Genomic DNA, 18,346 nt, shown 5'->3' on the forward strand with positions numbered 1-18,346 from the left:
ATAATAACAGGTACTGACTACAGTTGAGAGAAAGGAGATGAAGAAATATAGAGATACTGTAAAAGAAGTAAAAAAAACACATGCAGAGAGAAAGAGGGATTCTTGAACTGACGATGGAAATAAACCATGATGTCTGGAAGTGATCCTGTAGTGTATTGACCGTTTCTGCATCAGAGCTTGAGGTGAGAGCAATGGATCCCTGTCTGCCTCTGGGCTGCATAGTACATAGGAGAGTTTGATCAAAACAAGGCACATACCCTATCCCCAAGATCTTAAACAGTTTGGAAATGAAAGTGATGTCTTGAATTGCCCTCGGTTGTTGGTCTCAGACGACCTTTCTAAACCTGGACCAAGCAATTTTGTAGTGCATTTCAGGCTGCTTCCCTTCAGTTAACGGGGGCCATTATGAAAAAACCAGGCTAAAGACGAATGCGGTATATGCATAACAGATTAACAGACAGTGTTTATGTTCTGAGAACCTGAATAACAATACAATGAAACAGAATTAATAACGAAGACAATCAAAGAACCCAGAATACAACACAAAAATTAGAATCTCACACAAAATCAATTTTCCTAGATACTGAAGGAATAGCACAAGAGAGACGAGAGGTGAGTAAAGCATTGTCAACCCCCCAATCCTCTCCAACACCACAAATGTAATCTAGAAACCAAAGATGCTCCTGAAACATAGAGAGAAACACCAACAAAGGTGAGAATAATGGCGACGTATTGAAGGGAATACTTCACAAAGCCTATTGTGTGAGTATCCTTTTCAGGCAGCAAACCCGCTGTAATTTGGTCTGCGTCATCTGCCTCTAGTCACAATGCAGCACTACAGCTTTGAAATGGATGGCAAATGAAGGCCATTTGTACATAATCACAGCAGATAGAAGAATTCAGAAGCCCTACAATGTGTTGTTGAGGTGGAAAGAAAGACCTTGGTCTATCTGTGGCAGCCAGTGCATCTAAGGTTTGGCAAGGGAGGTCTTTTTTTTCCAGAAACAAGCAAATCAATTCAAATCAAATCAGCTTGCTAGCCGTGACATTTAAACAGTTCAATTTACATCCTTATGTTAAGAGGAGAGCCGCGCTCTAAGATGCCTATTCATTCACAAAGAAATTAGACGTCTAAATTTCAGCCGCTTAATAGAGCAAATATGCTGTAGCTATACTGAGGAAGAAACCATGTCTTTTCATGGTCTACAAAGGGCTAGGCATTGTCTGTCATTACGAACAGAGCACAAAAACACAGAGAGGGATAATATACATAATATAGACAAGACTGGAAAACAGCACCATGCATGATATGCATGCATTACCACATACACGCAAGTGCGTATGCAAACGCACATGCACACTTTCTCAGTGGTGATGGTGTATGTCCTGAGGGCTGCTGTCCTGCTGTGCCGGCTGGCAGGCACTTTTGTCATGGTGGTCCTTTTGTTTCACATCAAACAAAACGCCACAGCTTTGCATACGGCTCCACTAATTTCTGCTAGTGTGCCCCAGCCATTTATCACCGCCTCTCACCCTCTCCTCCTCTCCTCTCCCCTATCGTGGCTCTGATAGCTGCTCTCCACCAAGCTGTTCTGCTCAGGACGATACAGGCTTCTCCAGGCTAGGGGTGACACATATGCATACATGTACACACACACACACACACACACACCCACACAGACCCATACAGTATGTGTGCACCCACTTGCAGACATAGACAGACCTATACACACATGCACATAAGACACACACAGGAAACTGCACTACTACTGCACCGCTTGCAAGCCCGCCAGCTATGGAGAACCTTGAGATAAAAACAAACCTTCTCTTCATCCCCTCCAGAAGCAATAGACAGGCTAGCACTCAGAGTTTCGAAGGCGGCCGAGACGTGCATACAACATTAGACGAGGGGATTTTCAGAGCCTGCGTATGGACTTCACGGCTGGGATGATTTTGTCAACAAATTAAAGTGATTTTCGCTTGTCTAGTGATGAACTCAGGTGAAGGTTGCATTGGTCCTTGAAGAGTATTTCAGATAGATATAAATGTGGAAGTTAGTTTGACACAATTTAAAGGAATACTCCAGTATCTTAGGGAAATAAACTTTTTTTAGTGTGAATGGGATTTAGATACTATAAGACGATCAATTTCATGTCTGTGCATTTAGCAGAGCGATACATCCGGGATGTGTTTAGGAAGGCACAAACACAGGAAGCAGGGTGGAAGGGCAAACTTTGGACAAAAGAGAAAAGTTCTAATTAGTCTTATTTACATTTTGTGTTGTGTTTGCCGGCAAGCTATCCACCAATCCATCCAAGAATCAGTTTTGTAAAGACTTAGGAAAGTGTGAAAAGCCAGCAACTTTACTATGAGGACAGGACTTCTAAGAGGCTGCATGCAGTCACTTCTCCCAGCAGTTGGTCATTAAATAACTCTAATGCATAAGCTAACCACTGTAGCACCTTAAACCACAATGTCTAATTTCCTATTTCTACGCATGTTAAATACACAAGAAATTTTTAAAAAATGACAATGAAAAGGCAAAAAAGTATATTTCTCAAAATAGTGGAGTATTCCTTTAAAACATTTGATGTTGACATCAAACATTACATAACATTCAAAAAAGAATGTTGGATGCGTGCTGTGAATGCAGCTATGAATGTGTATGCCTGCGCTTTAAATGTGTATAAGTGTCAAAATCAGCAGATACAGATGCATAAAGAGATATAAGTTAGAATTAGGATCAGGTACAATAACAACACTTAATAATAAAAAATTACATTTTTGTGATTTTCCGCAGATATGATGTAAAAAGGGTGAAGACGGAAAACAGAAGTGTTTCAACAGCGCCTTGTATTCGGTGGGCTGTTACCATGGCATGGGGCTGTACTAACCACTGCCAGAGAAAGAGTCCTGCACAGAGGGCATAGTTGGCACCGCCACTGCCCGAAGGGTCACAACGACTGGGAGAGGAGTTGTTAGGAGGACAAAGAAAATGAGGAAACGATACAGGACATAAAGCATACTATGGTGAAAGGGTTTGTATCCATAACAATAAAGAATTAAGGAGTGAGAAGCCTGAAGACTGACTATGCAGAGAAAGTTTAAAAAAAACAAAAAAACCAAGACAGAAATGGCAATGAACTTGTTTAGAAAACTCTCTGTGGTAAAGAAATCTTTAATCTTAAAGAAACTACTCTATTTCAACTGTGAATCTGATGAGGCACAAACAAAGCAGTGTTAATAAGCTTACTGTTCTTTTTGAATCTTCCCATACCATACAACATAAAAACCTCTCATTTAGACTGGAGGATGCCAAATCATAGCAGGGAAATTCACTCACTTTATAAACTCTGAGCTATGTAAAACTTCTCCGATTCAGACTGATTCACCCTGCAGTGCCTCATCTTTCTCGTCCTCTACACTCCGGTATAGTGATGAAGTCCACAAGGAGTGAAGAAATCCTCTATTTCTATCTGTCTCACCTCAAGCATCTCTTCCCACATCTGACACCTAGCCACAACACGCACATACACTTACACACACGAAACCAAGGACGACACAGACAAAACCAGCTATATTCATTATAGATTGAAACAGATGGCACTATACAGAAAGTGTACAGAAAGATATTCTGCAGGCATGTACTGTATGTATGTGTTCACTTAAAATCTGTAATCATGGTTTTGAGGGGCTGTTGTGGCGGCTGGTTGGTTGTCTGGTTGGCACCCACACATTTGTGTACTGGGAGACAGATGCATTCTTACATAAGACCTTATATAATGCTGCCCTGTCCTATCCAATGAGAGAGTTCCTTTTTCACTCTGTGAGCGGGCAGGTTAGTGCGGGTTAGACTTTCAGTATGGTTCTATCCTACCGGCTCTCTCTGAATGGTTCGTGAAATTTTGTCCTCAGGTAAAGAAAGGATAGCGCAGACCTGGAGGCTAGAGGAGTATGGCCAGTTCATGTGTATGTGTGTGTGAGACGCAGAGAGAAAGACAGTCCACATCCTGGCTACAATCCCTTAGACTTTGAAGGGAATATAGGAATACTAGGTTGAAAACAAAGTAGCACAACTGGGGGAACATGACCCATCTTCCTTTAAAACTATACAGCTGAGAGAGACAGCGAAGGAGGACCAGGGAGAAGCAGGCTGGCCAAGCATGAAAGCAGATGTCAGAGGAGGACAGACTCTAAGGGAGAGAAAGAGAGAAGGACAGAACTAAAAAACAGTGATCTGAGATGGATAGATGGATTCTCTGATAGCTAAAGAATGATAGAGAGGGGAAAAGGGCAAAAAAAGTGGGGGCCAAGCAGAGAAAGAGCAAGCAGCCTTCCCCCTGCAGTGCAAGCCTCTCTTTCGCTCTCACACTCTCATTCAAAGGCAGTTAGCTACTCTTTGATGTATCTATAATTAGTCAGTACACACTGTGAAGTGTTTTAAAAGAAATCAAATTGCAATGAAACACTTGAGCGCTCCAAACAGGGGCTAACATGCTCCGGAGCAAGGCTAGCGAGCAGGAGAAATTAATGGCAGGCGTTTTTGATGTGCTTGATCAGAAATGTATTTATTAACTGCAAAGGGGAGTAGTAATTAACCCACAGACAGCTTGTTTTCTCTGGGTCTTCTCATGTGTCAAATGGTTCATCCCGCAAGGCTCCACTCGCCTCTCGCCTGCTCATGCGCACACACCTCCCATCCCATCCCGCTGGACCACTTTCTCCTCAATTAAAGACGGTGTGCACATGTATATATATGTGTGTGTGCATGCTTATGTGGGAGGGAGCACAAAGACACAGCAATAACAAGTAAGAAATGTATGGTGACTGCGTTAAATCCCATGTGCATATATATATAGTAATCCTGTAAAGGGCGTGTCTGTAAATGAGAAGAAGTGTGAGTGCATTTGGATAAAAAGCCAAACAGCCTGGAGTAGAAAGCTTTGTATCAACAATGCACCTAAATAAAATCTATAGACAAAGTTGAAGATAGGTACAGGTGGGCAATTGAGGGTGGCTAATATCAACTATGACTGCGTATATGTGTTTGTATTAGTGTCAGGTTGGAAGAGGTGAAGCAGTTTTGACACTGACATCCAGAAGCTGTGATGGCCTCAAGGGAAACCTGACAATAGCATATTCAAACACCCTGTCACTTAAAGTGAACACAAGGATCTTTCAAGTCTGTTATCTTCCCCATACTGCATCCGCTAAGTGCTATGTATTTATATATACACATATTGTATATGAGTGTTTTTAACAGAGTTTTTGCATGACAAGGACATCACATAAAAGAAAGCAGTTAGAACTTCATTGAGGCCTTTACACACATTGAGAGACAGCGAGAGAGAGAGAGTCTGACTGAAGGAAACACAGAGAGGCAGAAAGAGACAAATAGAGAGAATAGCTAGTCTTCGTCACACAGCAAGAAAGCCCAAGAGATTGTGAGGCTGTCACGGACAAAGCACTGCATGAATATTTAGTAGCCAAATTAAAATTACAAAATACTAAACAAAAAAGAGTAGGTGAAAGAGAAAGAAAGAAAATAAAATATTCCTGAAATCACCAGTGGGACAGGTGCCCACCTTTAATCCCCCACTAGCTGTATCGTCATTGTGCCGCTTACCTCCTCTTCCCTTCCTAAGAAAAGAGGAGAGATATGTCCTGAATAATATGGGATGTGGTGAGTCTAGCAGTAAATCCTTCAGATCAAGAAACCAGCAGACTGGCAATGTAACCCAGCTCACAGATCATAGAAAGGCTTGCAAACACAACTAGTACAGTATGTTAGCTAGCAGAGCTTAATACAGTATGTGGTTGTGGAATTTCAGAAGTTGCAAATACAACAGTTTTATGTTAGATGTAATAAAACAAACTACATTTTTGGTTGTTCTTTTCTTTTTTTGTATCAGGCTGCATAGAGCTACAGTACACTGGAACTAAAATGGGAAAATGCACAATGATGTTTTATATACTGTAACTTATCAGCCAATTTTTATTTTGAATGACAGCATCTTTTGTAGGAATATGAGCCTAAATTAGCAAATTAAACACTTAGACAATCATGATTAATTAAATATATAGCAAATAACATAGTATATAAAATATAAATTATATCAATCACAAGTACATATTTCTTTTAACTTTATATCATCTGTTACACCACATCCCCTTGAACTTGAATCTTCAGAACTTATAAGTCATGTGCATGCTCAGTTTAAAGTTACTGTATCATGACCTTAAGATCCAAATTTTGTATTAAATAACATGGTATGAAAGACCTCATCCCTTTTGAAGCATTTACTACACAGTGCATGAGTTTTTGATTCCTTCATATGTCACTAGTTTTCACCTTAGTCTAGAGGATAAAACAAGCCGCAAGTAAGCTAGCAGGGTATGAACATAAACTTCCCCGCCATTAACCATGAGTCCTAAATGCTATTCTGACCCGATAAGGATAACTCACCATGCTGGTATTGGCTATCTGCACACTGAAGCTTTATTATTAGGTAACTTTAGTCATTAAAACACAAATAGAAGAGAAAGTGATGATCAATATGTGATGCAGAATCCCACTAGAACATCACAGTAAACGAAAGACTAGAAAATAAAACATTAACCTCAGAAACCTTCATATAACCCACAAAAGACACACTGTAGGCCCATTTAGCTGAAGGGTGCGGTTATAAAGCTAAGAGGCTGACCAAACTTTTATTTTCACTCTCCCCTGTGCACCATTAATTCTTTCAAATCCACTTCCCTCCCACCATTTTTCAACCTATCCTCTGTCTCTCCTAAGGCTGGGAGATCTGCATGCTCTGCATCAGATGTTTTAACAGTACCACTGTTGTTGCACTGCCATCCCTACATTTCTATATCCAGCCCTCTCCTTTCCCCCGTTTTCCTCTTGTTCTTGATGTGTAGAGGAGGTGGAAAGTGCCCAAGGATAAGGATGAACCAGATAGTTTACAAAAGCAATGCTTTTTTTGAAGAAACTAAATGCTATATATTTTTAATCATTTCATCATGTTTCACACACTATCACTCTGCTGCCTGTCTCCCTGAGGTGACCGGTGCTCGTACTGCTCTGCATGTTTGTATATATGTGTTTGTGTCTTTGACAATATGTTGTTTTGTGTATACTGCTGTGGTTGAGTGCATGTATGGGTGTTAAAATTACCTGTAGAATTGCAAACTTAAATTTTAGTTTGTATAAGAGTTGGAATATGCAAGTTTCCAACATGGACATGTATGTGGGTGCTTGTGCTGAGAGAAGCGTATTGTGTTTCTCGGTGTGTCTTACTGTCGGTGGGAGGTAGGAAGGATAAGTGGAAAACTAAAACACTCACCAGCTCAACGAAAGACAGCCCTCCATAGCTATGGGCCATGATGAAGACATTCTTGGCTGCGGCTTTGGACACAAAGTGGTCCCACACGTACAGCACGTGTTCCTCGGAGGAACCGTTTTCCTGCAACACAAAAAAAACTCTAATGTTATATCTAAAACAAAGGAAACTGATAGAACATACAAACTTGAAATGCAGTGCAATTACAAAACATTTAAGATATGTGTCCATCCAGTGAGAGAGTCTAGAGTTTCTCTAGAATTTTAATGGTACAACATCAAAACCTGAATCCTGGGGCCAGCCAAAAAGAGAGGTATAAAAGAGAAACAAAAAAGTGGTGGTGGCCTAAGGTGATTTCTATAAAGAGCCACACTTCAGTAGATCAATAAGTCTTGCATATTGCAAATGCCCTAAATGTAAAACTCAATAGACTGGGTGACGTAACGTTTAAATCTTAATTTGTACCCTATTGCTGAATCGATGGCCCGTCTATACACCAGTAGAGGTATAATGGGAAGACACTGGGGGAAGGTCAAAGGAGAAAAAAAAACAAAGATGAGATTTATACGTGTATACAAAACAAACACAGTCTGTCACAGTTTTGTATCCATGCACACGATCACAAATGAACAGACACACACATAATGCAACCAGAAGACATGTTTAATTAACCAGAGATGTAAATGCTTATCAAGGGCTAGAAAGAACAATTGTAAAAGTATAGGCGAGAAAAGGGCATCTGTTAATGAACTTGTGACATTGATTCTAGACTTTGATTTCCTATCAAACTGTCTGGTTGACAACAAAAACCAACAACAACAGGTTACGCTACACATGGAGCTTTGTCGAGTAGAAACACATATATCTTTAAATCACAACACAATGCTGTACCCCCCCCCCCCCCCCCCCCCCCCCACCACACACTCACACACTCACACACACATATACTTCTCTTAATTGGTATACAGATGTATATAAAGAAAAATATCTTGAAATAAACAAAGACATGGCCTATAGAGAATGGAAGCTCATCTGTTAATTGAGTGTCAAACTGTTCCATGTGACTCGAAAACAAATAATTAGTGATATGAGGTAAAGGACAGAGGAGGTGACTTAAGAGACTATCCTGTTAGTTTCCATAAATGTACTGTATTTTACAAAGTTAGATATTACATTATAACAGAAAGATAATTACTTCAACATTCGCTCTCCAAAAGGTGGTAATTGAGGAGACTGTGTAGAACATGTTGCAAAAAATGCTTTAAACTTTGCTTTTAGAAGAGGTAAGGCAGCTTGTGATTTGATGAGATGTTTTTGCTTACGCATATCTGTGTACAAGTATGTGTGCAAGTGTGTGTGCAGGCTAATACTAGCCTATTTGATGATGTGCTGATGTGTTTTTTTGTTGCTGTTTGTCTAGAGGTAAATTAACCTGTCAGAGTGTTTGTGTTTACTGCTAGATTAGCATGAGGGGGTTGTAGTGTCAGCACCCACCTCCATTCAAAGAATGTGATGCAAGAGCAGGCAACTCCACTCTGCCCTGCCCTTCTGCCATCATTGCTGTGCATGTGCTAGTGTGCATATGTGTGTGTTATCCTACGTGCATGGAGGGGCTGGCTGAAGCAGAGTTGTCTGTGTGAAAGGCTGTGACATTAAAGTCTTTTGAAGTCTCCCTGCCTGTGTCACCCTTCATCTGTGAAGCCCACTGCATTAGCCTGCCTCCCTCCATCCTTCCTTCCCTCTCTTCCACCTTACCTGTTTCTCCCCCTTCACACCACTCTCTTCTGTTTTGTCCACCTCTCCAACCACCTTATAGTGACAATGCCTGACATGGAGACATTATGCAGAGTTTGTTACTGTACATAGCACATGTACTGTACATGTGTGTGTGTGTGTGTTTGTGACCTAATCAATACTTCCAAATTGCTGATATCAAATGACGGACAAAATGTTGCAATAAGTGATAACTGACAAAATAATACTTTTTTGTCCATGTGAGGACCAGATGAGTGTTTTCATTTATTTCTATACTATATATAAATAATTATAACAATAATTTAAAGAAACATTTTTTCATGGCTGATGTCTTCGTGGTGGCACGGTCACCTCTCTACTTTGACTACATCACCCAACCTCACACACAAACACACACAACATCATACATTCTTTGCGTACACCCTCAGCGGCAGGCAACAAAGTGACTGACTACCTGGCATGGCAGTGTACTGAATTATCTAAACAGCATTTGCATATTGTTGCAATTATTTCCTGGGGTTAATTAGCTGCAGTGGAGCACAGTGCCCTGCGAGACCGGCTTCCTGTCACCAGCTCTCACACAGTATCTTAGCTTATTTATTTATTTTCCACAGTTTCCCCACACTGTTTGTGTGTATTTGTTGTTGTGTGTGCATCTGCCAGCACTGTCAGAATAGCGTCCCAACTGCACACCTGTTGCCAACATCCTTCAGCCATAACTGTCAAGGGACATTTGAGAGTGTGTACTGATTGTGTGTGTATTTACTGAATATATAGCAATCCATACTGTCCCCTCAGAGAATATAAAATACAAATCTGCACCCTAGACAGTCACAGGACCAGACAGTCTCCAGACGCTGACAGCTAACTATTATCAAAAAGAAATAAAAATGGCAGTGAGAGCTAGAGACAAGGAGGTAGACAAAGAGAGAAAGAGATAGAAAGAGAGGGAAAGAGAGAGAGAGAGTGAGCCATATGCATTATGAAGGGTATACAGTATAACTGTGTAGTGTCTAACAGTACGGTAAAAGTTTGACAGGTTTTCTCTCAGCTCTGGACTTGGACTTTACGAACACGCATGTTATCACGTATACACACACACACACACAAACAAGAAGTAATGGGCATTTATTGTCAATCATCATAAACGCTAGTGCAGACAGCTCCCTATAGAGAAACCTGTGGAAAGAATTTTCATCACATAGATGAATGAACTTTAATCACATGTGATTAAAGTGATATACACTAGATTACTGGAAAGCTCATTATATCTATCTTTATATATATATATATATACACTACTATCAACCCAACATTGACATTGGAAAAGAAACAACTTCTAGCCCAGTGTTCTAACATCGGCAAGCGGAAACTGCTATCAAAACTACAGATTCATGAGATACAACAAAGATTGAGATCATCACCAAGATAGAACCCACAAATTGCTCTGAAAGTCTGCTGGAAGATGTAAATGCAGCACTACATACTACCTCTACTAAAACCATAACCAAGACAAATGTGCTAATTTACGCTGGTTTGTGGCTATAAGATGAAGACCGTAAGCCACAAAGATCATTATCCCCCATGCAGGAGAAGGCTAGAGGCCAAGATCAAGGTAACAAGGAGAGAAGTTAGTCAGCTCTCAGAGTTATAGAAAGGTGCTAGGTGTACCTAAGATACAGTCTGTACCTGAGGCACTGGAAACAAAGGCATCACATAACACCAATGCTCAGTGGCTAGTGGATCTAAGAACAGATCACAGTAATCCCCCTGAACAAAACCCAGTAACCATTACAATGGAAGACATCTAAGAAAGAGTGTCATGTATGAAGATGATGGATGGAACCCACCCAGAATGGTTAACCAATGGACGGACAGTCCTGATCATACTGGATACCCAGACAGGAAAAATCCCCTCCAACTACTGGCCAATAACCTGCCTCTGCTCAACATGGAAGCTCTCGTCAGGCATCATAGCGGCTAAGATGAGTAGGACTGACTACAAGAAAGCTTGTGACTCAATCCCACATACATGGACACTGGAATGCTTGTAAATGTACAAGATCAAAAGGGCACTAATAGCCTTCATCAAGAGCTCAATGGGGCTGTTTTATAACATGTCTGGAAGCCAACTCAAAGCCAACTCAAAGTTAATTGCAAAAAGTCACCATCAAGTGTGCCATTAACCAAGGTGATGCACTATCACCGCTGCTGTTCTGCATAGGCCGGAACCCCCTCAGCCAGAACTTCTCAATCACCTCCTCTACATGGATGACACCAAACTGTATGCCAGGAATGAGCGAAACATCGACTGATCCACACTACCAGGATCTACAGCAATAACACTGGAATGTCATTCGGACTTGACAAATGTGGTCAGATGGTATCAAAAAGAAAGAAAATTATCAGAACCGTGGAGGTTGAACTACCAGAAGGCAGACATTGCAGATGTCCAGGACAGCTACAAATACCTTGGGATCCCGCAGGCAAACGTAAACCATGAGGTAGCAGCAAGGAAGTCAGCCACAGCGAAATATTTACACAGAGTAAGGCAGGTCCTGAAAAGTCAGCTGAATGGGAAGAACAAGATCCGAGAAGCACTAATCATGGTGGCACAAGAACTGGCACTCTGTACACAATCAACAGAGGCTGAGGTCTACCACACCAGGCAGGACCCCAGGTACAGACTGTGCAAGGATGCTCCTGGGACAGTATAGCACATAACAACAGGGTGTAAGATGCAGGCAGGAACAGCGTACATGGAAGGTAGCTGGCATTGTGTACAGAAACATCTGCCATGAGTATGGGCTGGAAATCTCAAGGTCAAAATGAAAGACACCTCTTAAGGTAGTTGAGAATGACGAGCTTAGATCCTGTAGTACTCACAAGATCTAGACAAACTGGTGATGGCCAACCAACCAGCCTTTGTGTTGATCAACAAACAGCAGAAGGCGGCAGTAGTGATAGATTTAGCAATCCCAGGTGACAGCAATATCAAAAAGAAGGAACACAAAAAGCTCAAAAAATACCAGTGGCTGAAAGAGGAGCTACAAAAGATGTGTATATATATATATATATATATATATATATATATATATATATATATATATACATACACACACACACGCACACACACACACATACATATATATATATATTTATAGGACACAACCCCAAAGGCTGTAGTGAGTCAACTTACCAAAAACTTGGTTTTACTCAAGTTCCTGCTACCCAATCAACAGAACTCTGATTATGTGTTATAACATACATCACTATCAAAACTGCTAGATAATCTGCTACATGACATTGTGCATGACTATCTACCCCACTTTTGGTTGTCCCAAGTGTTACTCCCCCCCCCGCCACACACACACACACACACAAACAGGCATGCTTCAGTGCTTGCACACAGATGCAAACTTGTACCCACACACACTCTACTTTTTTTCTAAAAAAACTAGGTCCAATACTGTGTTTATTCGTTGTAATGAGAAGCAGGGAGAAGAGAGCAGAGGAGAGAAGTGCGCTGCCAGAATAACAGCCCCAACGCCAACACAAACCCAGTGTCTGACCAACACAGGAAACAATGAATCCAACAACATCAACACACTTTGACAAACAACCACTTCAGACTTCCCCGCTCCTCCCTTCTGCTCCTCCTCCTCAGTCATCCAAAACACACAGGACTTCAGCAAACTTCTGAGGAAGCTGGAATTTCAAATCAGGAGATGTTGAGCAGTGTGGACCGGAAGGAATCTAGTGGATAAGAGCCATTCTACTTTTTACACTCAGAAACCTTTAAGTGGGAGCCAGAAGTGTCAGGACAGTGTCACGGGATCCCTAAACAACTTTATTGGGTTTGGACTGTTTTGCTTGGGCAGTGCTGGATTCAATCTTGCAAAAAGTATTTCAAGCTGTTTGAGGGAGAGATGAAGTAAAATTAAGTATTAAGTATTCCAAACACACATCAAAACAATATATATATCATTCCTGCAAAGAAAGAGGAAGAAAGAAATTACACAAGCTTTTTCACTCTCTCACTAACTTTCTCTCTCTTAAACACAAACACAAACTCTGACTGGCTCTCAGTCCTCGCCTGCTCTCAGGCCACATACTGGGTAAACCCACCTGCAGCCTCAGTCATTATATTCTTTAATATATCTTGATCAGCACGGAACAGGATTGTTTTCATTTGGCCTAATGATTAAATATTAAACAAGTAATGTACATAATTACATGTTTGGTATTAGCAAAGAGGTTATTAGAGTAAGTTAGTTTGTGTGTGCACGTGCTTCTATGTGAGTGAATGCGTACAAGTCTCTGTGCACACAATTAAAAAGTGGACCTCAACGACACCTGTTTGCAATTGCATTCTAATCAATGTCTGGGACGTGTACTCCTTCGGAATCTTTTTTTCTTCTTCTCCTCCCGTTTTTTTCTTTGTTTCTTTCTTTACTCTCTTTTAAGGCAGACGGAGAGCTGAAGTTAGCTAGAAGCTGTCTGGGAGCTGATGGGTCTGCTAGAGTGGAGGAAGGTATGGAGCAAATTAGCAGCAGAGATGGGAAAATAATGACTGTGGCATTGTGGGTAATTAGCAGGTATAGTACCTATGGAGAGTTGGGAATATAATGATGTGAGAAAGAGACAGAGAAAAGGGAGGTGAAAAACGTGTGCAATACTAACAAGAAGGGGGAAACTGTATGCACACGTCTGTGTACGAGAGTGAGAGAGAGAAATGTACGTGTGGGTGTGTTATTCGACTTTGCAATGAAGGGATATACAGGAGAGAGAAAGTGAGTGAGAGAGGGAGAGAGAGCCGGAGCCAGAGAAAGGAGAAAAACTATAGAGTATATGTCACCCCACGCGCAGATTAGCGTGCTCAGACTGTATACAATAAAATAGCATGACCTTGGTGGGGTCAGTCTGCTCTGACAATATTTGCCAGGGCATTGTTTCAAATCAATAACTCATTAACAAAGTACAAAGGAAGTTGCTGTGGGTTTGTGAGATTCTTTATTAGAAACGAGCGGCTGCGGGCCAGAAAGGTCATCGCTGTGACATCTCGGCTAGCCTTGCGCTGCCGCCCGGATTGTCAGGTGAAATTACTGCGAGCCATTAATTGACATAAGGCAAAGGAGAGCGGGCAGGCAGACAAGGCTGTGTTTGTTCCAGGATGACCCTGAGGTGCTGCGTTAGTGTGTATGTGCGTGTGTGTGTGCGTCTTTATTCGGGTCAGCTTGTATCCACAACAGGGTTGTATGCAGACAGAGAAAGAGAGAGAGACGGAGCTCAGTGGGTGGGGAGGTGCAAGGGAGGGCAGGATGGATGTGTTTGATGGTTGACCTGACTAGAAGATTGGGAGCAGGGATCTGAGACCTGCTACACTGGTTCTGCCTTGAGCAAACACACAAACACACAGGTATGTGTGCACACACACAGATGTTATGTAGTACACATAACACATATCCAGAAATGCTTGCACAAACACTAACAAGCACAAAATCAGAACAGACACCCTTGAAAACTTTAAGAAGTCAACTGCATTCACCTTTACACTAAATTAAACACAAGAATATATACCTGAAGATAAAACATGCCACACAACACAGTGTGCTTGAATTGTAGCCTTAAACATGAAAACTTAGTTGAAGACAGAAACCCATGCACACAGCTTTGTCAAAGCTTCTTCTATACCACACTCACACAGAAATACGCACCCAAATACCGATATGGCATCTAGCCAATTTGCTCTCTGCAGCAAGCAGGTGAGCTGCCCTCTAGCCCTGGCCATTGACCTCTCCTCTGACCAAGTTCAGAGGTTAATCAAGTCCCTACCTGTCCTTGGATATGCTGAGCCTTACTTCTTGGCACGACCACATGTCAAAGGTCAAATAAATCCTGTCTGTATAATTGCTTGTGGGCCACAGATTGGGGCAAAGGGGTGAAGGTGACAAAGAGCAAAAACCCAGGCCCATAGAGAAATACTGTAACACCATGTCAAATACAATTACCTGCGTGTGTGCTTGTGTGTCCATGTCTTTATGTTTATAATCAAGTTTTGGTTTGTGTGTGTGTAGGTGTGTGCGCACATGTACGTTTGTGAATCCTCAGGACATTTTGTAGTGCGGTGTGAACATGGGGAAACAGGGCATCATCTGCTAAACAAGGACAAGGATCTCAGCCTGCCCCTGCTGAAAGCTGCAGCCGGGAATAATGGATCTTGGAAAAGCAGGGCCTAAATAATGGATGCCCCCTTTTTTTAGGAAACACACAATCCACAACGGTCAGATGAGTATGTGACAGTACAAGACCCCCTGTCTGTGCCACTTCCGTCACCAATAAATTGGAGACCACAATACCCCAAAGAGTCCTGCATCTGCACTGAAGAAAAACCAAAGATATAATATGTAAACAAAAAACAAAAGCACACTGAAGAGCCCAAATATTTTACTCCATAGTGGTATGATTCTGCCAAATGAATAATTGTAGAGAAAAGCAGAGAGATGTCATAGTGAATGCACTGGTTGTCCACCAGTCTTGATCATGCAGATCTCTCATTCTTTAAGTAAAGCTGAATACAGTGGGAGAGAAGGAACAGAAGGAATATCTGCTGCTTCAAAATGCTATTGGAGTGAGGACCTCTGTCTATCTCCATCTCTCTGAACATTTAAGAAACATACATAAGTGAGACGCTAGAAGGAGAAGCACAAAAAAGGAAGAAAGAGAGAAAAGTATTCCAGTCATTTATAAATAAGGGTAAATAAAGTGGTACTTAAAGAAAGGCGTAGCACTGTTTTTTGTCCCTTTGCTCTTTTTTCCCCCTTCTTCTTTCCAGGGCCTGTTGGCCTAATCCCAACCAGCCAGCCTTGGGTGAACTCTTTGGAAGCTTCTTAAGCCCATGAATGTGCCTTTTGTTCCTGCCATTCCTCCGCTTGGCTGACAGAAAATAGCTAACTGGATTACTGCTAAAATTCAGAGTAAAGTGAACTCCCAAACTTCTATATGGCAAAGTGCTAAGAGAGCCCCCCCGCCACTATCCTCATCAGCATCCCTCCGATCAGACTTTCTATCCTTCCATCCCTCCCTCTGTCCTCTCTTTCTCTCGCCCTCCTCACCATCATCCCCCTAAACATGGCCCAGTGGTGTGTGATTTGGAGGAGAGGAGAGGAAAGGAGAGGGATTAGATAAGGTTGAGAGGTTGCACACTATGAACCCAAGGCTAAAAAGTAAGAATCCTAAAAGCAGTTAAGAGCTTATTAATGTGTGTAAGGAAGCGTATTAATCAAGTCATCTCTATCAGGGGGCTGGTGTGTGTGTATATGTGTATGTGTGTGTGTGTGGGGGGGGGGGGGGTATATGCAGTCTTTGTGAGTTAATGTAGTAAAAAATTAAATGTAAAATCTGATTTTATGAGTCTCATACATACAAAGCAACATGCAAGGTGGTAATTCAAGCTTATGGTATTTTTGCATTATGTTGGATTTCATCATATTACAGCAAGTTGAGGTGTATATTTGAGTGTGTGTGTGTTTCTGAATGGCTGTGTGCAGGTGGTCTGGCAGCTCAGCGGGAGCTAGAGTGCGAGGTGTAGCAAATAAAAAAGGTTTTTGTGTGTGTGTGTGTGTGTGTGTGTGTGTGTGTGTGTGTGTGTGTGTGTGTGTGTGAGTGCACGTGTCTCTGGTGGATGCTGTAAAAAAAAGAAGATAAAAACAGCCCTGCTAAAGAGGTTTGATTTGATCCACCACCCACCCCGACTAACAGAGGTGAAGGAGAACGATACACACACACACACACACACACACACAAATGTCAAAACCTCTTTTTTCACCTCCTTTACTCTTTTGTCTGCTGGTATGTGTGTGCCTTTATATATCTGTGTGTGTGTGTGTGCGCGTGACAGCTTACTCTGTGGCGGACAGAGGCAGAGCAGTGGAGAGGAGGCATGGACGATAGAGGCGAGGTCATACACACTAACATCCTGCTGACTTCTGGGTCAAAGGTCAAAATTCAAGGGGCACTAACACAGGGCCAACCTGCTCACTCATTAATCTTTATCCCGAGTCTTGCAATCCCTGCATCTAAGGACAAGTGTATTTAGCTGGAAAATCTAAACCTTCTACATGACCCCTACTTTACTGGTTAATGAGGATAATTTTGTATTAGCCTGCTGGTCTGAAAAAACTGACAAAGAAAGCAATTTTTTTATTCATCGCTCCGTTTTAAAATGCCACAACACTGAATACTGCTCTGGTGTGCAGCCCTAAATCAATCATCAATGCGCTAGCTTAATATGCAGAAAAGTGACTTGACATGGCTAGGCTAGTGGGGTATTTCCTTCAGTTACTTATGATATTGTCTGTCCTGGCTTCTCGTGGAGTTGTAAAAAGCTAAGACGGTTAAACTGGACAGTATTTCCGAGAGTACAGTCACAAAAAGACACACCACTGCTGCATACCACCCTTGTCTCAATGCATCTGACCCTGTCCAGCATGCATTATGCAGGCATGGGGAAAGCAGGCCGAGCCCAATATCAAGATGTGAATAATACTACCTGCTTCCCCGTAGGATAGGGAAACCTTGGTTGGGACTTAACGATCTCACACTGCTAATGTTACCGAGTGTTAAAGATTTCAGGCAAGAGGATGGGAGTAAGAAAAGAGATATATGTGTACACGGAGAAAAAGAGAATTGGAGAAAAAGGGGTCATTATGTGATGAGAATTATTCAAGTCACCTTCAAAATAAAACAAGTTATTAAAACACTCCTAACTATGCATGTCCACCAAAATGTAGATGGCATTAACACATGCATATATTTATATATTCACACACACAGACACACACTCAACGGAGATATGATACAACAAACTCACAAGCAATAAGCATTGGATTTTGAATATTAATTTGATATAGCTAAAATTAAAACATATATAAGTGACAGCAGATGCAAGTTAGGTTGACTGTGTAACTGTGACGACATGATGGATTATTTACCATAAGACCTTCATGTCTGATAACATAAAGCAGGTTGTATGATGGGGAAACCAGCCATCAACCAAAGTGTGATAGAGTAAGATAGAACTGCAGCTAATTATCCCTTATTAGAGTGTGTGTAAAGGTACTGCCAGGGGGTGGAAAAAAAAAACCCTGCGTTGACAGCTCACACACCGCCTGCTAGTCCCACAGCAGCCCTAACTCTTGTCAGACACCAGATACTGACGTATTTCTCACAAACACACTTTCGCA

The 18,346-nt window shown here is 41.7% G+C and overlaps 1 protein-coding gene across 3 annotated transcripts in view; it reads right to left on the minus strand.

The window, feature by feature from the left end:
- Positions 1-18,346, minus strand: part of fam172a (family with sequence similarity 172 member A) — a 155,641-nt gene that overhangs the window by 75,431 nt on the left and 61,864 nt on the right. For all 3 annotated transcript variants that reach the window (XM_038702743.1, XM_038702744.1, XM_038702745.1), the window contains exon 8: positions 7,350-7,469. In XM_038702743.1, coding sequence (XP_038558671.1) covers positions 7,350-7,469 — 120 coding nt within the window. The remainder of the gene's footprint in view (positions 1-7,349; positions 7,470-18,346) is intronic.

The sequence above is a fragment of the Micropterus salmoides genome, unplaced genomic scaffold, assembly GCF_014851395.1.
Source record: "Micropterus salmoides isolate LMB-PRFRI ecotype aquatic unplaced genomic scaffold, ASM1485139v1 Ms_hic_scaffold_7, whole genome shotgun sequence".
Lineage (NCBI taxonomy): Eukaryota > Metazoa > Chordata > Actinopteri > Centrarchiformes > Centrarchidae > Micropterus > Micropterus salmoides.